General features: G+C 39.1%; 1 protein-coding gene across 4 annotated transcripts in view; it reads left to right on the top strand.

The window, feature by feature from the left end:
• The first annotated feature begins 4,752 nt into the window (after positions 1–4,752).
• Positions 4,753–22,699, top strand: part of NTNG1 (netrin G1) — a 443,795-nt gene continuing 425,848 nt past the window's right edge. For 3 of the 4 annotated variants that reach the window (XM_021000321.1, XM_021000241.1, XM_021000310.1), the window contains exons 1-2: positions 4,900–6,267; positions 13,520–14,318. In XM_021000321.1, the coding sequence (XP_020855980.1) occupies positions 14,073–14,318 (246 nt within the window). In that variant the 5' untranslated portion in view covers positions 4,900–6,267; positions 13,520–14,072. The other variant, XM_021000249.2, reaches the window with a different exon arrangement.

The raw sequence follows: 22,699 nt of genomic DNA, 5'->3' as shown, positions 1-22,699 counted from the left end.
AGGCCAGTTGGCATGGTTCCATCTCCCACACTAGCTAGCCCCTAGCTTGTAATTCCTGTTTCCATTCAGCAGAGATCAGAAGGGTGGGAGGCAGGGGGCACTTCAAGGTAGCTATCTCTCATCACAGTATAAAAAAGGCAGAAAATCCTGAGGTGAACCAAAAAAATCCACAGAAGTAAGCACTACAATAAGTGGTAGCCCAAATCATTTGGCCCCATACATGAGAACCATCATCCCTGGTTGAGGCTAGTGTTTTTAAGTTGCAGTGTAGTAAAAGAGAGGTCACATAAAAATGAGTAAAAATAGCTAACTGTTAAAACTTCAATATCTATTTTCCCTTTGAAAAAGAGAATCAAAGCCCATATTTTGTAACAACTGCCTTTTTTCCCTGTTGCTTTAAATGAGTTGTTAATTTTATTATTTCCAAATTACCATCTGCAGAGCAGTTTATTAGAAAACATTACTGTGTGAAAGGTCACACACTTTGCATCAGTCACTAACTAGCCAAAACAAGAACAAAGGTAATACCTGGTGGTCACCTTTCCTAACAAGTTATAAAACACAACAGTAATTATGGACCTACACATTCACCCCATTACACTATAAGATGTGGCTGAAATCATTAATGAGAAATCAATTCATTAAAACTGTGGCCTTAAAAGCAATAATTTAGAAGAGGTCCACTGACCCTTGCCCCTCCCACTCTTCTAACACTAACACAAGCAGCTTAAAAGCAAAAAAAAAAAGGAAGAAAGAAAGAAAGAAAAAACTGGGTATCAGAGAGGGGGATAGGTAGGCAGTTGGACAAAGAAATTTGTCACCTATAGAATAATTCACGTTTATATAGTACTTCAAAGTTTTCAAAGCATTTTCCTCACATCAACCCACAGGTACTTAAACCGATCTGCCAAAGGAGAGGGGAAAATACCAAGTGATGCTGAAAAAAAAAAGTTAGCAAAATGACATGAAATCCTCTAAAGAAATGTAGATAGTAAAGAATTAGAGGTAGTGGTGAGTAATGAATGAAAAACAATAAGTGGGTGGATGAAAAACATTTATTAGACACTTACAATATGCCAAGCACTCTACTAAGAACTAGGGATGCAAATACAGACACAAGATTGTAAATGCCCTTGAAGAACTTAGATTTGAAGAGCTGAGATTTTGTTTTTTAGAGGCAGCTAGGTGGCACAGTTGATGGAACAGTGGACCTGGAGTCATGAATATCTGTGTTTATAATCCAGTCTCAGATACTTACTACTTGTGTCACCCTAGGTAAGTCATTTAACCTGTTTGCCTCAGTTTCCTTGACTATAAAATGGGGATAATAAAGCACCTATCTCCCAAAGTTGTTGTGAGGATCAAATGAGATAATAATTGTAAAGTGCTTAGCAAGTGCTATATAAACATTAGCTATTATTATTATTATTATCGTTAATGAACAGGAGAACACATACAGGAGAGTGGTGGCCTGGAATGGAGGTTGGCTTGGTGGATAATAGAGTGCTGGGTTTTGAGTCAGAAAGATCTGGGTTCATATCACCACTCCAAACACTTTACTACTTGTGTGACCCTGAGCAAGTCACTTACTTTGCACCTCAGGAAAATCCATGGAAGTTTTTACTAAGTTATGTTTAGATTGGATTCTACGTTGGTGGAGGAGGCTATATGACTCAGGGGAAGAAATCCTAGGTTTGAAGTCAGAGGGCCAAGCTTCAAACCTTGACTTTGGTATTTACTGCCAATTTTACAATGGACAAGTAATTTAACCATTCTGAGACACACTTATCCCAGTGGTAAAATGGGTATAATAAAACCTCCAGTATTTATCTCTTGGGGGTTGTTGTGAGGGTCAAAAGAGTCAGTGTATGCAAAGTTTTCCAATGACCTTAAAGTGCTATATAAATGTCAGTTATTATTATTAATAGCCCTAGGGTCTAACTCCTCATCTGTAAAATGGAGTATTGGACTAGATAAGTGGTTCTTAACTTGAGATCCACAGAATTACAAGGAATTCTTGTATAGATTTCAAGTCTATGAACTTGGATGGGGAAAAACATTTTATTTCACTGTGTGCATTTCATTTTATGTATTTTAAAGCATTATTCTATGAAGGGATCCATGGAATTTACTAGCCTATCAAAGGAGACCATGGTATGAAAAAGGCTAAGAATCCCTGGACCAAGTGATCTCTAATGATCTTTACATCTCTAAATATGTGAGGGAGTTTCTACCATTGGAGTTCCACATACTTCCACACTTCTTAAAAGGTAGACTAGATAGCTCCTGAGGTCTCTTCTATCTCAGTGATTATGAGAACAATATAACATTGTAAAAGTCAGAGTAAGGAAAAGTTAAGACAGTTGTCAGGTAGAATAGAAACTTTTATAATAACTCTGTCACAGATAAATGGCCAAAATTCGATATCAAGATGGGGCACAATGACAGTGAAATTCAACAAACATTTATGAAATATTTACTATGTTTAAGCCACAGAGCCAAGCATTGCACAATTTCACTATATAGATGAATAGCAGTCTTCATGGAGAGCTATTGGCTCCTTGTTAATGATGTTGTAGAGGGAGTCTTTAGGTATGGGTTAGATTAGAATCTAATTTAGATATTATCTGAGATCTTTTCAAACCAAAAGAGTCTATCAATATGAAAATGTATAATCAGGAAATCTGATTTGATGATGGAAATATTTGGATGGTGTGATTGAACTTGTGTAAAGATTAATAGAGAAATGATAAACCAGCACACTTATGTAACTTTCAGAATGCTGGATTTGTAGTCCAAGGATCTTCCATTTGAATCACACCTTTGCTACTTTCATCTTGGACAGGTTATTTACCTATTCTGGACTCAGTCAGCTGTGAAATTAGTCAGTTGGACTAAATGACCTCTAGATTCACAGTTAGCTCCAAATCTGTGATCCTGTGACTTTGCTTGAGATAGCCAGAGAAGAGTGGACCTCATCAGTAGCATGAAATGAAATTTGGCAATGGGACAAGGTAAAGGGGGCTGCTGCTACAGTAATTTTGAGAGGCTTTATATTTTTAATTTTTTCGTTCCCTGTAATTCAGGATGGCTTTAAAAATCTGAAATAATTCAGAAAACCCCAAAATCTCTTAATGATTTCTTCTTCTTTCTTCTTCTTCTTCTTCTTCTTCTTCTTCTTCTTCTTCTTCTTCTTCTTCTTCTTCTTCTTCTTCTTCCAACCGCAAATGGTCAGAAGGAAGAGACAAAGAAAATACTAGCAAGGGAACTTTCTAAATCCAGGTGTGAAGGAGTGGTTTTTTGCCCAAGGGTATAAGGCTAAAGTACTTACATGAAGCTCAGAAATCAGTGGGTATTTGCTTTTCAAGTTGTACTTCTAGGGGACAAGCCAGAGAGGACTGAGCTCTGGTGCAGCCAAGAAAGAGGAGGAGGAGAAAGAAGAGAGAGAAGGAATAGGAAGGAGAAGGAAGAGGAGAAGAAGGAAGAGGTGAGAAAAGGAAGTGGAAGTCACAAGGTTAGAAATACAGGTTATCCGTTTACGAGGAACATCGTAAGAATATGTGATTTTTCTCAAAGTGGGATCTCTCGACCAATGTAAATCACCTCTCTATAATTTGTAGATAAGTTTTAGGGAGTTGTCTAATGAAAGTCCTAGGATGATAAATGTAGAGCTGGAAGGGAACTTAGAGGTCACTTAGTCTAAACCCCTTATTTCATGGACCAGAAAAGTGAGGCTCATAAAGGTTAAGTGACTTGCTCTGGGTTATATTGACAGTGAATAGCAGAACCAAGATTTGAATTGTTGTTGTTGTTATTATTATTATTATTATTAATTTTATTATATTCAAGTTCAGCAATTTATTCATCGTATCCCCTTTCCTCCCCTAACCATTAATAAGAAAGAAGAGGGGAGAGGAGTTGCTTTAAAAAAAAAGGACCTCCCTGTCTGTAAATTCTATGTAAAGGTCTTATGATGAAATAGGTGGGGATAGGTGAGGAGGAAGCACCCATGATCTTCGTGTTTCTCTTTTTTTTTTCACCCAAACCTTACTCACGCTGCCAACTAGGGATGAGGGAGGGGAGTCATAGTGGAGAGGAGAAAAACAAATCATTTCCCTGATACCGCGTTTTTAAGAGAGTGAGAAGCATGGGAGGGAAACCCCGGCGCTCACATTCTTGGGTGGTAGTCTCAGGGGTGGGGAAGAAAAGGAGAAAGGAGAATGGACTGCCACACCCCTTCCCAAGCTGCAGTTCACTCTCTTGGAGGGGTCACTGCTTCAATATCTGTCCATCTCTTCCCGCCATTCCCATCCCAGTCCTCAATCCTTCCAACTGTTAAGTGGTAGTCCTTTACTTTCAAAGTGGGTGATGTAATGTATATTCTTCTTTGTGTGCCCTGCCAGTCAGTCCCAGAGGAGGAGGGAATCCGGAGACCCCTAGAGATGTGATGATACAGGGTTTCCAGAAATAGGGGACTTCATCTCTACATTGGGAACGAGGAAGGCTCCTGCAAAGCACGCCCCACTTTCGCACTCTACCGTGCCCTATTAGGCTAGGTTTCTGAATGAGGAAGACACAGATACCGGCGCTAAAGTGCCAAGTGGTGAAATCTGTAACTGGAACTGTGATCGAAAGCCAGGATCCGAAAGACTACTTCTGGGGCAAGCCAAAGGGCGTGATTGGGGACAGTGAAGGGAGGGAGGGTGGGGTGGACATGGGGGCGTGGGTTGAGGTGGGAGGTTACTAGGGCTGCTTACTAGAGGAGAAAACCTGCCTGCGTGAGCCAGAAGAAAGGGGGTTCTGAAACCACTCCAAGCAGTGGTGGGGGCGCAGCAACAGCAACAGAGAGCCCGACGGAGTTAGGACCGCTCGGAGCGTCCAGGTCTCGAGGTAGTATACGGTTTGCAATCCTTCTACTTACTGCCAGTTGCAGAAGATTTTGCTTTTAAGTGAAACGTACATGCCACCCATCCGTGGGCTGCTGCTTCTCTGAGCTTGCTTTCCCCCCCCTCCCTCTTTCCTCCATCTCCTTCCCTCCTCCTGTCTTCCTGTCTCACTCTCCCTTTAATTTGTGTGCGCCCCTAAGTTTGTGAGAGAGCTCCCTGGCCACACTGAGGCAGGGTCCGTCCGGGCACGGCGCTGGGGGCGGGGGAGGCTGCGCTGGGGGAATAGCAATCCAGAAGGATCTCGGGCCATGTATATTTCATCAAATGGACTTTCCAAGTGTCTCGTCCGCCAGCCATCAACGCTATGTGTGGTGACATTTCTGATTTGAGTAGAGGAATGCGTGAAGGGAGCCCTGGCGAAATTGGTACGAGAGGATCTCCTTGGCGCCGGTGCTAATTGTCCTGATTTATGTCCCTTCTGAGTGCGCTCAACGACTTCATCGGAGATAAAATGAGAGTGGTGCCAAGCGGGGCAGAGCCGCCTGAGTGCTGCATCTGATCACGGGGAGTCCGGGCATCCAGGCGCCCTGCAGCTCCTCAGACCAAATAAACGAGCAAACACAAAAAGGGAACGAAAGAAAGGAGAGGGTGGAAGTAAAGAAAACACAACAGCCACCAGGAAAGCCTCAGTAAAAGTTTAAGGCGAAAAGTGGGAGAGGTGGCGCGGGGAGTCGCAGAGGAGAGTGATCAACTGGGGAGATTGAGGTTGCCTGCAATTTCATTCTTATTATCATCACATTTTTGGAGGGAGAGGCACCTTTCCTTCTCTCTCCCTCTACCTCTTCTCCCACCCCTTTTCCCCCTCTCCACTCCCCCTATCTACCTGTCAAAGTCACTGATCTTTTTGCATTTCCGAAGAGGAGGACACGAAGGAGGAATTCCCTCTCTGGGGTCTCAGCTTTGAAAGGGCCAACTCTTCCCGGGAGCCAGTTCTTTTCCCTCGGCACCGGGCGAAGGTAATTAAACAGCAGGGCGTTGATTGCTGTTGTGGGGGCTCTCTTTCCACCATCCCTTTCCCAGCCCCCAGTTCCACGCCCTCTCCTCTGGACTTCTGGAGGCAAGTGGAGCAACTCTGCGGTGGTGGGGGCGAGCTCGACGGCTCCTACTGGACCCCTGAACCCCTCCTAATCAGTCAACCCCTGTGCCGGGTCCCCGCGCTCGCCCGAGGAGGCACGGCGGGGGAGAGCAGCCTCCGCCCGGCAGCCGCGGGCTCCGATGCTGCCGCTGCCGCCACTGCACGCGGACGAGGCTGGGAAGGTCCGCGGCAAGGAGCCGTCTGCTCGCCTCCCGCCTACTGTAACAAGGGCAAATGGTCCACACGGTAAGTGCAGCCTCCCTCCCTCCCTCTTTCAGCGACCCGCCCGTTTTCTTCTTTTTCTTCTTTTTTTTTTTAACCCTCCCTTAACCCCGCTCCCCACAACCCATGGCCCCCAACCATAAGAATTGTAATGCAATCCACAGGCAGGAGGGTTGGCTCCAGGGGATGGGAGAGGAACTTTGCGGAGCACCTTTAGAAGACAAGCCTGTGTGGTATGCATATGTGCACCAACACACGCGCACAAACCACGTATGTGCATGTGTCTAGGTGCGCCCATCAGGTAGCATGTAAGCACTTGTCTCACCCACCTCTCGATCAGAATCTGTGCCTTGTACCTAAAAACCCGGACCGATATTAACATGTCACTCAGGAACATACCTGACCACACACCAGGGGATCTGTCAGGTTAATTTTGACAATTGACTTTGCCTCGGGGGGGGGGGGCAAAAAGGACTCCTTCCCTCCTCCCCCCCCGAAATTAGTCCTTTTGCGGCCGGGGTGGTGCTGGGGACTAAGGGGGAGAGGCTTTTGAAGTCTCTTTCTTTTAATCCCTTTTATTGGTGCGAGATTAAAGCTTTACTATCCCATGCCCTGCAGCTGGGAGAGAAAGGATTGAAAGAGGAATACACTTCGGAATGCAGGCTGAAATATTTTCTCTGATTATTTACTATCATTAAATGAATCAGTCGATGGATTCCACTGGGGAAATTGAATTGCTCACAATGCTATTCTGCTCTGTATGGATCTGTGGATATCTATATATAATACAAATAATACCGAATATTATTGGGCTCAAAATAACCAATTAAGTGATTCATACAGGGAAAAGTTGGATAAAAAAAAGAAACTGCGCCCTCTGCTGTTCCTTTGGTCACTGCAACCGGGGACCAATTTTTCAAGATCCACTTAAGAGTACGTTGTCCTTGCACTGGGGAAGATGACTAGCCGCTATTCTAAAGGACCTTTTGTTTGCAAGAGCTGGAGTTGGCACTCTTGCCATTGCATCATGTATAAGGGAGGATTTATTTTTTGGGGGGAGGGGAGTACTTTTTTTTCCCCGTTGCCTTTTTAGTGGTTTTCCTCCTACGGTGACTAATTAATCTAGAACTGCATATATTGGCATGTCATTGAAACTCCTCTCAGTGCCTTGAATGTGATTCCACAACCTTCCCTTCCCCCACCACCATCTAATTAAATTCAGGCTCATAAATAAAACCTCAAGTCATCCTCATCAACTTCTTGGAATGAACATTAGCAACCTGGCTTCTCCCCTCCCCTCCCCCCAAGCCAAGGACATCAAACCCATCAGGGTTAGTGAAGTAAGGCGTCTTGTGGCACAAGGATGGTAGGGCTCCAGAACTTTAAGAGGAGAAAATAGAAGTGATTTGACAAAGAGGGTAACTAGCACAAAATCTGCTAGAAGATGAGATCAGAGTCCCCTCACCAAATAAAGGACCCGTCCTGTATCATAACAGAGAGTCAGTCTATGGAATAGAAAAGACTGAGAATTCCAATAAGCATATGGTGAAGTTGGCACCTCACTTGTTCTGGAAATAAAGCCCAGTTTTAGATGGAAATTACTAAAAGTACCCTCCCCCTGTACACAGTTGAGAAATTAAAACTTTAGCCTGGGAAAATGAACAAAAGCCAAATCTTTCTTTAAGTACATTTACTAGTTAAACTTCAGAAGAATTAATGACCCAAGTACCAAAGTTTATTGGAAATAGGTGGCCTTTACTGAGCATCTTTACTCTTGGATGTGTTAGCTAACTTATTATCAATTTTGGACTCAGTAAATTGGCTTGAGGACTTTCCCCCTCCCCATTCCACCATGGCAAAGGAAAAAGGCTACCTCTAAAAACATGTGTTGCAGATAAGGTTGTTGACTGTTATTGTTTTGTTTTGGTTGTTTAAACTTTACCTTGCCTTAAAGAGAGAATCCTAAGGCTTTAACTTCATTCTTTTCTCTTTTTTTTATCAATATCAAAATAAAAAGAAAACACTGAGGCCTTCACATTTGAACTCTTTGTCAATACATTTCTTTCTATTGTTGCATGGAGCCCATCTGGAATTTTTTTCGGATGCCATGAAACATGATATTTTCCACCACTGAATGGCAATATCACAATACCATGGATTCCATACCTTGGTTACTAGTAAAGTGATCTTTCCCTTCTGAAATTTAAGAGTAGGTGAATCTGGGGAATTTGATAACAACAATAACACGTTTTCATTTATTGAAGTCCCGAACTATTTAATATTGAATTTTTAGTTTGGGCAACTTTTATGAGGATCGCTATCCCTGTTTTCTGAGGATGGAGGATAAAGTGTGATATTGTTCCTAGCAGTTGTGTAAAATTTATTCAAATATTTATCTAGATAACTTTTTTATACTGAATCATACTGGGGCTAGCATTCATATTTATATAGCCTTGTAAGATTTTATGTGTCAGGAGATTTTGGAAGAGGTACTGACAGTTACAAAAGCATGTCTGAAAGGAAAACAATTTTTTAGACCACTCATATGGTGGATTTGAAGTGTGCATGTACATATGATCAATAACATCTCACAGGATAGGCAAAAATCTGTTAGAGTTGTTAAAATGGCATACTCTATCAGCTCCTAGAGCTCTGGGTTTAAACTTCAGGCGCTTATTTACATAAACTTCCATTTTTGGAGAATGTGGATCTTCCTGGTTTGGCTAGTTGGAAAAGAGGAGAATTTGGTGTTTGGCTGAACAGACAGAGAAGTTCAATGGGAATGAAAGCCAGCTTTTCTACTGGGTTCTTTGGTTCTGAAGTAACATTAGGAATTTTAATAATTAGGCAGATTGTCTAACCCTAAAGCCTAAAGTATACATCCCACAAAGTGTATGCTATTCAGTTTCAGTGGAAGATTTTCTCCTGAGAAAAACAGGGACTTTCTTTAAATATTTTGTGTTCAGGATCTCAAAGGCTAGGTGAGTGATTATAATACCTCAGGATATAAATATTGTATACTAATGACACCATAAAGCAACCCAGTTGTTTATATTTTAACCAGAAGAATTAGGAAAATTACTAATGCCAATTTCTATCCAATGGAGATACTTAGAAATGCTGACTTTACTACAAAAAGATTCCTAAATGCGAAGTATGATTCCAAGTATCTTTTTTAAAAAGACAGCATGGGGAGTAAATTATATTGTTCCTGTTTGGGAAGTTGTAGTTGAAACTGTCTATGCCTTTGTCAATTGAGGCACCCCTAATGGAATATGATTGCAAACCACAGTATTCTATTTCTCTCCATTTCAGGGTATATATATTTATCAAATTAATGTTAATGGGGAATGAATTCATAGTCTCCAATTCCAGATGCACCCTGAATTCAAAACCCAGGGTCAATAGAACAAATATCAGCCCAGCAACATCACCAAGTGTGTGATTCTATTCAAAATGGAATGCCGAAAGCCATCTAAAATAGTTAGACCATGATGTTTGGCCATAAGACATCAGAAAGAATTGGCAGTTTATTTTGGTGGAGTTGTCTAGCAATCGTTTTAACTATAATTGTTTGCAGCTAGAAGTTTGGGGCTTCTATTTGGGGCAAAAGAAAGGACCTTTGGAACACTGTGGAAAGCCAATCCATGTTGGAAGTGAGTCAGCTACAGGAAATTGAAAAAACAAAAAAGATGTACAGTATGCATGCCATTTTTTATAGTGCATTCCATCCCTGATCAATAACATCTGTCAGGTGGAGATGTATGAAAAAATGTACATATTTGTACATTTTGGCCACATACTTATACAATAATATATGTGTTACCAAATATTTATAGCCTGGTAGCAGGATTTTCTGTCCAAACCAATTCTTCAGTGTTTGGGGTTGCTGACAGACCCAAAGACATTACTCAATTACTCTCAGTTTTTAAGGTCTGCTGAGTAAAGAAATGGACATCATGAGATTTGACCCTGTCAGAGAGCTCTTCTGCTGTTGCATATATTTAGAGGATGTGGAACGTGAGAAAATTCAAAGCCTGAATTACTTTGTAATTAATTCAACTACAGCCCAGGAGGGATAGCCCCAGTGTGCTAAATGCCAAAATATGTCATTGAATACCCCTCTTTGCATAATCAAGCTGCCTAGCCCTTTGTGGCTATGACTTAGACTTTTAAAGCTCATCTAAAATTTGAGTTTAACTCAGTAGAATCTGTGGTCAGATGGAGCCCAAGGTTGTAAAAGACTCAAAATCTAGATATTTGAGGTGATCTAGTTATGTTCTTCAGGGAGATTTATTTTTTCTTTTTATTAATTTATATTTTTAATAGTACATGCCTAGATTTGACAAAGGCCTTTTCTCCCCTACAGCTTAGCATTTAAATATTTTTGAAATTTGGAGATTTATTTTCTTTTTAATTTTTAGTTAATATGATTTTTAAAAAAAAGTCTATGCAATGTTGAGAAACAGGGGATTCTCCAAGCCTAGAGCACACAATGAGTGACACTACAAAGATTAAGAATAATAAAGACAAATAGCATAATTGGGTTATGAGAGCCTTGATGACCCCCTCCCTGTGCTCTTTAATACACTTTGGTCAATGTCTTTCTCTGTGTCAACAGGAGCTCATTAAGTGGAGATTCTGCAGACTAACTAAGCTATGCTGTATTAGCTCTTGCCAAAGCCTGACATTTTTAATACATTAATAATATGTCTGTAATGTAATGGAAAACTATTAATCACAACTGGTTATGTGCCAGAAATTTAAGCTATAATTGGCTGCTTCTTGTCAGAGATGTCTGTTGCTCAGTCCTACATTTGCCTAATATTCAAATATCTTGCACTCCTCTGCATTTTTCCCTTGTCAGGGCACTATGGTAGATCAATGTGATAGTATATAATTCTATGTAATGACCATCATTATAACTGGAAATCCTTTCAGTTAGAATTTCTTATACTGACAGGATTGTTGCATCATGAGACATTAACAGGTACAAACCCTTGTCCTACCTCCATGCTCATACTGTACATATAAATATGGACATTTACTTCCTGTTTTGGCAAGTTGGATATTGGGAGCACTGTTGGGTTTGCTTGAGCTAAGCTTGGAAGTTACAGTAAATTGGATGGAAAAATGGAGAAAGGAGAGAATTACCAGTAATCAAAGGGTGGAGTTGCATGAGTTCTTTTTGAAAACCAATAAAGAGAACCTTAGAGGTAATTCAAATTTATGCTTAAAGCTTGGGTTTTGTGTAGTTCATATATAAAACAAACAAACAAAAACCACCATCATGCCTGCAAAATCAAAATCAAAGCAGTTTATTACAGGTTCTTCAAGACAGACTCTGCAATTTTCACCAATCAAATTATTCTTGATACATAAGTAGTTATATGGTTAAATTTAAGAATCAAGGTTAATAATTTCAGGTCCAGTAGATTTGTCACTCATGTAGTAATGCTTCTTTTCCTCCCTTTAAAATATTTGCTAGTGAATGTACTTACATAGTAAACATGTTCAATGTACATATCCAGACAATGTTACTTTACATTACTTTTAACACTTTCAGAAATCATTAAATTGTTTAACAAATGTGTGTTTCTAGAAATACTAACCTTGAGGCTGTTACTTAAAAATGGGAAAAAAGTAATAATGATAACTCAAATAGCCACAAATGTGGTTCTACGTAACCTTTTTAAAAAAAGTTTAATGTTTTTAAAATGTGCTTTATACAAGTTTTACTTTATTAAAAAAAAGACAAACTCAGATATGTAGTTTATACATGTTTAGACAAACTACTAATTATTTCTTCATGGAAATTCAAATATTCAACACACTTCCTAATAGAAAATATTGCAAATTGCAGCTGTATGATAACATTTTATGAATGGAATATAATGAAAATTGCACTTGCATCCATAAAGCAATTATTATAAATTACTTTGCTATGGAAACACTATTCAACCATCTGTTGGCATTTTGTAGTGTCTGTAGCTTAGTGCATTTTAAGATGGTGCATTATTTAAGTATGGCAAGCCCTCTTATAGGATTTCTTTGAAGACAATTAACTTGCATGTTTAAAGAGTGTTGTGTGGATTTACAGGTCTATGATGAAGTTCATAAAAACTGCATTTTTGTCACTTTTGGATTACGGAGAATTAAAAAATCATTTTTCTGGGTGTAAAATTACACATAGACAATGAATCAATTGATTATCTTACCTATTTTATCATTTTTAGTTGCATCTGCATTTAAAGTGTAAATTTTTGTTTAGTTTTAACAGCTAGCTAGCTCAAAAGAGAAAAGTTTAAGTTGTATTTAGTGACACCTTTGTTCCAAATGTGGATTTTCAGTAATAACCATTAATTAAACTCACCGTGAAATGGTAAACTTTTACTTTATTTTAGAATAAATGTCATGTCATTCTGCTTCATGGTCTGTTAACTTGCCCTCTCCTATTTTTATGTGTATGCTTTAAATCAGGCATTTTACCACAGAGATCAAAGTTGTAATATAGGGTATAATGTTGGCCTTTGGGACAAATTCTCTATTCCTGTTACAGAAAAGATAGAAATGACATGTAAAAAGTGCTAAGAAAAAGGAAAACCCCAAAAGGGAAAAATTTGCTTTTCCAGATTTATTTTTAAATAATTTTGAGTGAACCAAATCTCATCTCTATCACTAAATACAGCTAAACAAAAGATTCTAAGTTCTTCCAATACTAATGAGCAAATCCAAAGGGACAGCCTAGTGCCAACAATACTGTTTTTCATTCAAGCTAACAAAAGCTGAGAAATGTACAAGGAATTTAGATATCTTTAGGGTCCCTCTGCCAAGAGACAAAAGCCATACATAGTTGTCATTTCTTTGTCATTGTAATAAAAGAGCTCATTTCCCCTCATTGTTCTCTTTCAGGATTTTCCAAACCTACCAGCTATATGAGAAATGTTTAAATCTGGTCATTTGCTCTCCAGTTAGCCTAGATAGAAATATAATTTTTGAACCAAAAAAAGCCCCAACCCAAAAAACTCTGTAAGTCACCTGCAGCAACACACATGTGCCTTTGTTATGGAAGAGTTAAATGTTTCATATCAGAATGCTTCCCAACGTGAATGATTTCTGTGGTTTGTTCATTCTAGCAAAGCAGCCATAGTAAAGGTTATCCATATTACACCAATTTGCTTTACATTACATCAAACCTCCCAAATGTCAACATATCAGACATTTAGTAATGCATTGATTCTGGGACAATAACTCTTATTCTTATTGTTTCTAAAAGGGTGTTGGTGCCAGAAGAAAAGAATGATTGATGGGAAACAGACACCGGGCTGTAGACACTCATCTTTTTGCTTCAGATACTGATTTATCAGCGAGTCTGGGCATCCCTTGTGAGCCGTGAACACAGAGGAGGATCACTCAGGGTTATCGGCAGTACAACTGAAGACCTACCACTTTGCTAAATTATCATCCCTTCTTGGACATCTGTTACAACGACAACAAGAAAAAAAAATCAAAACAAAGCAAAGCAAGACCCAACAATCCTAGAGATAAGCTGTGGGACAAAGAAAAATCTTAAGGCTGGTTTTAAAGGCTGTCACATGAGTATGATAGGCTTCCACCAAAGTCCTCAATTTACACAACAAAGCACTATATTCTAAGACATCACTGCTCTTGGCTTTGGAACGTGCTTTGGGGCGTCTTTGTGTGCGTATATTTTAAAAATATATATCTATATATACATATACATATACAGACCAATATACATAAAGAAAGCAAAGTTACAGTCCACCAACTTTGTTTCAGTCCTGGTGAAGTTTTCAAAGGATTTAGAGATGTATTTGTCAAGATTCTTATCAATCCATGCCCTTTGGGTTACTGTGTCCTCAGTGATGCAACATTACCCATCAGTGTGGGGACATTATGATGTGTGTAAGACTCAGATTTATACAGAAGAAGGGAAAATTTGGGATTACATGGCTTGCCAGCCAGAAGCTACTGACATGACAAAATATCTGAAAGTGAAGTTGGATCCTCCTGACATTACCTGTGGAGACCCGCCCGAGACATTCTGTGCAATGGTGAGACAAACTTTTAAAAAAGTATTTCCAAGTTAAGTGGGAGCGTGACCTATATACCTAAATGCCAGAGTGTGAAGACATAACATGAATGAAATGCTCAGGTGGCAGATTTGTTTTTACAGATAACTTCATTCTACAAGGAGGTTTCCTATATCTTGAATGATAATTTGTACAGTGTGATGGATGCACTGAGTCTCATAGTTGGCTTCCCTGAAAAACAGAGGTTTTTGCAATAGGGAATATACTGTAAGAAAGTCTAACTGAATGCCCAGTTTCTGATCTGGGTGTTCTGGATGGGACTTGGTCCTATTTGGTTAGTTAAATGTAAACGCCTGGAGGTGGTGGGGTGCTGATGATGAAAATACCTTCTGACATAATAATAGCAGCAACTATAATGATACAATCACATAATAAGTCGTCATTATAGTAATTATTTATGATTATTATTATTAGTTGTATTATCACTAGGGTAAAGATGAGTAGTGAGTGACTTTGAGTCTTGGATTAGGGGGCATACCGAGAAAGGAAGGCCACAGCCAGCAATTCCAGGGCACAAAAATGCAGATATGAGTTTAGATTTTGCAAACAAAATGATCAAAGGAATTGTTTTCTTGGAGCTTCTGACTCTTCTTGGGGGGGGGGAAGGAAGAGGACAGTATGACGTAGTAGACAGGGCACTGAATGGAGAAGTCAAGAGACTTGGATTCTAGGCCTGGTTGTGACATTGAATAGCGGGGTGACCATGGTAAATCGTTTAATTTTTCTAGATTTCTATTTCCTTTCTGTAAAATAATGAGATTCACAGAATTTCAGAGTTGGGAAGGATGCTGATGACCATCAATTCCTACTTATACCTATACAAATAATTCCTTCTGCACCATCTTGGATAAGTTAAGACCTCCAGTAAATCTTAAACCTACTACCTCCTGGGGAAACTCATTTTACTTTTAGATGGCTCTAATTACTAATTTATTAAGCACCTATTATGTTCTAGGCACAGTTCTGGGACTACAAAGCCAAAAATGAAATAGTCCTTGCCCTCAAGGAGCTTATATTCTATCAAGGAAGACACAAATTTTCCTCTTTGTAGCTTCCACTTACTGATTCTGGATCTGCTTTCTGGGCCCAAGCAGAATAAGTTATAAACCCATTACCATATGACAGCCTTTTAAATGCTTCACTGTATATGCTACTGACTTCTCTTCTCCAGGTTAAATATATTCATTTCTTTCAATTGATCATTATATGGAATGATTTTGAGGCCCTTCACCAACTTGGTTGCCCTTCTTCTACATATACTCCAGTTTATCATTGCTCCTCCTAAATCAGTTCAGCTAAATGATCTTTGGTCCCTGCCAGTATGAAATTTTATGATTTTGTGGGTAAAATTTTTTTTAAAATGGGGCATTAGGGTACCTACATTGGAATTTTTCCATAAAAAGGACAGGTATGCAAATATATCAAAAAAGTAATAATATATGATGTGGTGATGGAAATTAAAAGGATTAGGTAACATTTATTTTTTAAAAAATAGTATTACTTCGATTTACAGCTGGCCTTTATTTGGTGTAGGAGATGCAATCCCATTTTCCCCCAACATGACGAATATAAGGATGGTGCTTTTTCATACTTTTCTTACCTGACTTTATTGTTTTGAACCTGGCCTGGCATTTTCAGGATACTGAAACTATTAATCAAAGTAACATCTGTTCACTATCCCCAGTGAGTTAAATTAGCATAAGATCATCTTAGACCTAGCATTTCAGAAAAAGGTTTTTTAACAGGAAACAATTTTGAGCAATAAAGAGAATTTTCACCTGAACACTAAGGGCTTGCCATTTTCCAGAAGTGCCTTTGGGGACTGGCTTGAATTATAAGCTGGACCTGATTTTGTGGAGAGTGAGAAAAAGAGGTTGGCTATTAGGTGTCACTATGACTAAAGTGCTTTAAAAGTCTAAATATTTCAAAAAGAGGACTTGTCTCTCTGGGAAAAGGGTGTGTGCTGAGCAAATAATTTGAAATGTAAAATCAAGAGACTGTCATAGAAGGTGCTTATTTACAAAGCATTACAAATAATTTTCATAAAATCTGTAAAGGAGAGCAAGAAGTTTGTCATCTTTATAAAATATATGTAATTGTTTCTGACAAAATGTCAGAGGACAAGCTCAAACCATTATTCTGAATCTAGGGGAAATTGCCTTTCAGGCTCTGTATGCTATAATATCCAATTCCTTAAGGTGTAAGAAAGATGTCCACTAATGCTTCCCCGTGATTCAAATAGCCTTTTCTACATAGTTCTTTATGGCACTTACAGTATCATAACTTTTTTTGAAACTGTGTAAGAATGTAGACATGAACAAGGTAACTTAGAAATAGAGTCTTTCTCGACATGTGATTCCAAGGTGCATGAACCTGGTATAATATGTTCAGTGGGTGGTTTACCTGTATACATCCGCTATTTTTGGTTACCTCCTCAGTATAGCTCCAGTGAAGAATGCAGCATGAGGTAGGGGTAAGAACATTGAATTTGGATTCTGGAGGACCTATTTTCAGGGATTGTTGGATCTGTAATCTTACTGTGTTGTAGGAGTTAACTTATGGACTTGAGAATGACATGTTTTCCCCCTGGACAGAAATTATCTTCTTTTTGACCTAGTTTTCCTACCCTAGCCTTCATTGGACTCATTCCCAGTAGTCCACAAGTTCTGACCAAAAAATAAAATAAAATAAAATAAAATAGAACTGAATATCAAACTTCAAAATCCTTAAGTTGTAAGTGTGGATTCACTTTTTAGAAACCCTACTACACAGAAGATTTTATAACCATCAGAATCCGGGCCATCACTCAAATGCCTGACTCTTCTGTGGATTTGAGTTAGTCATTGGACATGACAGTTTTTCAGAGAAGAGCACAGGGTTTATGAGGCATTACCTGTCAATGCTTAATTTGTACTCCTTAATATGCATATTATTGGCATAATGGATTTAATAATCTATCATCTAAATGAATACTTTGGGACTATTTGTATGCACGTTATAGACCAAGTCAGTGATAATGGCCTAAATATAGGCACACAATTGCTCCTCTGCAATTTTGGCTTTTCCATAAAACTCTACAGCATAAGGATTCCTGACACGAGACCGTAAAGCTGTCTCAGAACTCTGCCAGCTCAGGCCTGCTTAGGTGCTCCTTAGTCCCAAGATTTATGGAAGTCAGTAAAGTCATTTGTGTTATGACTTACTCAGGCTCCTCACTTCTCTTCTCTCTGACATGCTCATCCATAACTGTTCCCTCAGAGTCATTATGGCCTATTATATCAATGTAGCTGCCATACACACAATTGTGCATTTAGCCCCCATATGTAAATTTTTTACTGCAAAGTAGTTTCAGAGACCACTTATTCAATTGGTAACACTCTTGTTAGCAGCAACAATAGGGAGTCCAAGGACTGAGGGGGCATACCGAGAAAGGAAGGCCACGGCCCGCTGGTGACTGGTTTTGTTTAGCTTGGTGTGGAGTAGCATAAACAGCACATCCTGGACTTACCTGAACAGTGAGTCTACTGGTACGTAGCACGCCACTGTTGAGGTCCAACATTCCCAAACTAAAAACTAGACTCAAAAAATATTAAAACACCATGTTACATTTGTTGCTTTTTTTCCTCAGAGTCCATGGGATGGATGCTGGGAAAATAAGCTTTGTCTCTGTTATCAGCTGCCTGTGTTTCATTTGTTTCTCTTGATACTATAGTGTACAGGGGTTTCGGTCACTGAATGAGAACTGCATCTACTTCAAAAAATGAACACAAATAACAAAATTAAGGCATCATGGGTCCTGGGAAGAGTGCTGAATTTGGAGCCACACAGGGCCCCTAGGCTCAATCTGAGCCCTGTGTGACCTTGAGCAAATTCCTTTAACTCTGAGCCTCTGTAAACCTCATCTATAAAATGGGGAAGGGATTGGATTAGATGACGTCTAAGGTCTCTTTCATCTCTAAATCTGTGATCCTGTTAACTCTCATAACAACATGCCTGAATATCAGTTAAACAAAAGCACTGTTAACCTCAGTGGAACATTTAAAAATCAAGCTCATTTAATATAAGAAGGTGAATTTCACTGTCTACTTGTAGAGAAGAAATACAGTTATCCATTCTACAATCTAGGAAAATCTGTGTAAAATTTTTTGGCCCTCCTTTCATACCAGAGAAGAAATCTGATTTTTTTCTCTTTAATTTATGGGGTACTTACAGTACCTTATTGTAAAATTTTGGTTAAGTATTTGGTCATAGGATCTTTGTCATCTGTTGGCCTTCACATATTGTCTGTAGCTTTTGCAAAACTCCCCCAAAATTCCCATTTAATTTCTTATGCTGATCCATGATATATTGAGACCTTGATGGGAAAGGTCATGATACAGAAGGGATAATTGTATACCAGAGTGAACTGCCTATGGTACCAAGAGTTGAGTGATTTGACTTTTAGAGTTGTTAATGCCTCTGACTCATATGAGGGGGACTGGGGTAGGGAGTGGTTTTCTTTAAGATCTTCTTTCCCATCCACATGTCCTAGCACCCCTACAGTCTGGCTCAGAGATTCTACTCTTCAATCATCTTTCACACAATGTATTCCACAGAACAGTTCTATTTATACTTAAGTTGTTAGGGAATAAGAAAAAAATAAGGTGCTAAAGTAATTAACAAGTGAATTGTTGACTATGCTGAGAAACTTATACTTCTTTTTATTTTTGACACAATCTGGGTTAAGTGACTTGTCCAAGATCACAGAGCTATTAAGTGTGTGGGGTCAGATTTGAACTCAAGTCCTCCTGTCTCTAGGGCCAGTGCTCTACCCAGTGCTCCATCTGGATGCCCCAATTAATACTTCTTTTGAACTTTACACATCCCTTAATCAGTTCGGGTTGTGTATAGAAGGCTATTGTCTGAAGACGCATGTTATGTTGAGGGTTATGTAGTGTGAAGACAGCTTGTGGAAAGTATGCTGGATTTGGAACCACGTGTCCCACATTCTAAACCGACTTCTGCTGTTCATTAGTGGTATGACCTTGGACAAGTCATTTCACTTTTATGGACCTCAATTTCCTGTACTAGTTGAATTCTAAGGTCTGTTTTAGCTCCAAATCTATAATTCTAAGTAGAGCATCATAGCATAATTATTCCAATATGATACTGAGTATTAATGAAGGACCTGTCCTTCATCCAAATCAATTAAGAACACCAGGTAAGAGAGCTGGCTGTGACAGAAAATTCAAGATCATTTTAGTGCCGACAACTTCAATTTGCATACACGATGCTATCATATTATGAACCTTCCCCAGGATCTGATATGACAATGGAAAGCCAGCGATTTCCTCTTTGTGTTTAGACAAACTTCTCTGTCACATCTCAATGCAACGCCCCAGTGGCTTAAAAATGGTAAAATTATCCACAATTTATCTCCAGCCTGCAGCTAATTTTCTGGAGAAGTTAAACAGAAGCTTTGAAAAGAAGCCCACAGACGAGAGAAGTCAGTGCATTTGTACAATTTATGGAACTGAAGTGCTGATGACGGTCGAAATGTGAGCCCCTGAGTGTTGCTGTGGATTTCACAGCCAGTCAAAACGGAATTAGGAAACAAAGATTATTAAAAAGTCTTCTGTGCACATAATTCTGGCATAATGTTATGAGGTGGACATTAAATGTTTCCCTTTGAGACTTGAGCATCATTAATGCCACGTGCCTTTAATTACAAGTAGGCTCATATGACTAAAAAAAGAGCAAAAATAAAATGCTCTGTGGTATAGTTAGCAACATTGTTACAACATTTGTGGAAATAATTAAAAGGCAGACTATTTTTCGATATACTCAGTCACAATTTGAAACAAAAATGAATTTTCTTGAGGAAGTATACTAATGTATTCATGCATATTCGATAAGCATAGGCATCAACTCTAATAGTGCTATTAAGGATCGTTCCTATGACATTTCTAGATCAATTGCTACTAAAGGGGAGGGAAGAGGTAGAAAACTTGGTTATTTTCCTTTTTTGTAAACGTTAGATGTTAAGCATATTTTCCTCTGTTAAAATGGAACTTACAAAAACTGCAACAGAGTAGAGGCAGAGCAGAAACCATTAGACTTTTCTATTTTCAGAAGAATTGGGTGACTTGAGGGATTGAGTATAATATAGGCTATAGAGTTTCTGCTTGAAATTGATGGTTTAGAGATCAGCTCAGGTTGCCATCTTGTGGCTATTTGGTTGCCTCTGAGAAATTAGCATTCTCATTGAAAAGGTATCAATAACAGTTTCCCTAAAACTGCATATGAAAGGCAATTGTCAGCTGACACCATAGCTGTATAAAAATAGACTCTATTCATATGTGATGTCTTTCCAAAAAATGAGTAAAACTGTTAATGTTAGGGACAAGGTTTTTTTCATTTGATTTGACCTTCATTAGACCAGGACAGTGGTGTTAAAACATTTTTCAATTTCCTCCCCCCACCCCCCAGTACTTCACTAGAATTACTTATATAGTGACATTTTTTCTTTCGAAGAAAAATTTTCTCCCTTGCCATGGTACTCATATTTGAAAGCAGAATCCAAGTCCAAGTGTATTACTCCTCTAAATACAAAACAGATTAATTTTTACTAAACCACTACTTTCTCTTGTCATCTCCCTGCTCAAGAGCCTACAAGGAGTCTTTCTTGCCTACTGAATCCAAAGAAAGCTGTAACTAGTAATTTTGGCATTCAAAGCAATTCAGTAGAGGCAGGGGTGTGGTATGTGGAAGAAGGACACCATTAGGTCCCAGCTAAGGATTCAGGGGAGTAAGGAGGAGTAGCATTGCATCTAGCATGCAGCTAGAGCAGAAGCTTGACAATTCAACTAAGTACTTTTATTAATTAGGTGGTGAGCTTAGTCATTTCTGTGCTGCAGAAGGCATGCAAGTGAAACCAGGCCCCTCTAAAATTTTAGTGACACGGAACAAAGTGATGGTTGCCCTACCCTACTTATGGCTTTGACTGCATGGTCCAAATATCTCCATCTGAATTCTATGGGACCTCTACTAAAGTGACCAACGCAATGGTGTGACCTTATTTTGCATTACTTCCCAATACAAAGCTTTCATCCCATTCAGCCCATATGTTTGCCTCCTTGCCTTCTCCTAATACTGCTCTGAGTACCCTTCCCTTCCTTTATTTTTAAGCCATATCCAACCTAGCCTTCAAAGCCTAGGCCAAGTTGACTTCTCTGACAAACCAGCCCATGATGATCTATCATTTGCTTTTCTAATTCTGTACTTATTGCTTCTGTACATCTATGCCATGCAATTAATACTAGTATATACTTTCTGATTTTCTTATTGTAGTAATAGTTATCACTTTATTATATCAGTTTGTCAACAGAGGTGGTATGGTGTAGTGAGGTATACGTCCAAACCTTAGCTTCATTATTTATTAGCTGCATGTCCATAGCTGAGTTCTTTAGTCAGTTAATTTAGGGACTGGTTGCCTTGGTACCTGCTTACCTTAATCACAGATTCTTGGTAGTTTGTCTGCATACAAAACTCATTTTTAACCCGAAGTTTTCTGTATGTATTATGTCTTCTCTCTCAGCTGTTTTAAACTCCTAGGGGGTCAGGTCTTCTATAGTATGGTATGGTGTAAACAGAACTTGACTTTGAGTTAGAGGACTTGGGTCCAAATTTGAGTCTTGTCGCTTATTACCTTAGGCAAGTCAATTATCTTCTCAGGAACTCACTTTCCTTAACTGTAAAACTAAGGGGTTGGACCAGAGGAAGAAAAAGTTCCTTTGTTGTTGGTCATTCATGTCTGATTCTGTGGTACCCCATGGACTTTGTCCATAGAGTTTTCTTGGCAAAGATATGGAGTGATTTGCCATTTCTTTCTTCAATGTGTCCCCATTTTCCATATGAGCAACTGAAGCAAATAGGGGTTAAGTGATTTACCTAGGGACACACAGTTAGTAAACTCTGAAGCTGGATTTAACTCAGATCTTCCTAAGTCCAGGCATGGCACACTATTCCCTGTGCCACCTAGCTGCCACAAACTTCCTATCTGTCATTAAATCTATGATTTTTTTGTACCCCACAATAGCCAGAAGAGTACTAGGTATAGTAAATACTTGCTTACTTGTTTGCTAACTTGACCTATAACCTCGCAAATTCTCTATTTCTCCTTCATGTTTACAACTTCCTTGATCTGCTTTTATGATGAATGTATAAATGTCTTGTCTAAAGTGTCATCAGTCTCAGATCATAGCTTTGCAGCTGATAGAAACCTTAGAAGTTGTCGATTTCACAGTTAAAACTAGTGCCCTTGGGCATACTGCATGCATTTTTGTCTTGTTTGGTCATCTGGA

Source organism: Phascolarctos cinereus, unplaced genomic scaffold, assembly GCF_003287225.1.
Source record: "Phascolarctos cinereus isolate Bilbo 61053 unplaced genomic scaffold, phaCin_HiC Scaffold_5;HRSCAF=322, whole genome shotgun sequence".
In the NCBI taxonomy this organism is placed as follows: domain Eukaryota; kingdom Metazoa; phylum Chordata; class Mammalia; order Diprotodontia; family Phascolarctidae; genus Phascolarctos; species Phascolarctos cinereus.
The sequence above is the reverse complement of the archived record's forward strand: the minus strand, read 5'-3'. Positions and strand labels throughout refer to the sequence as shown.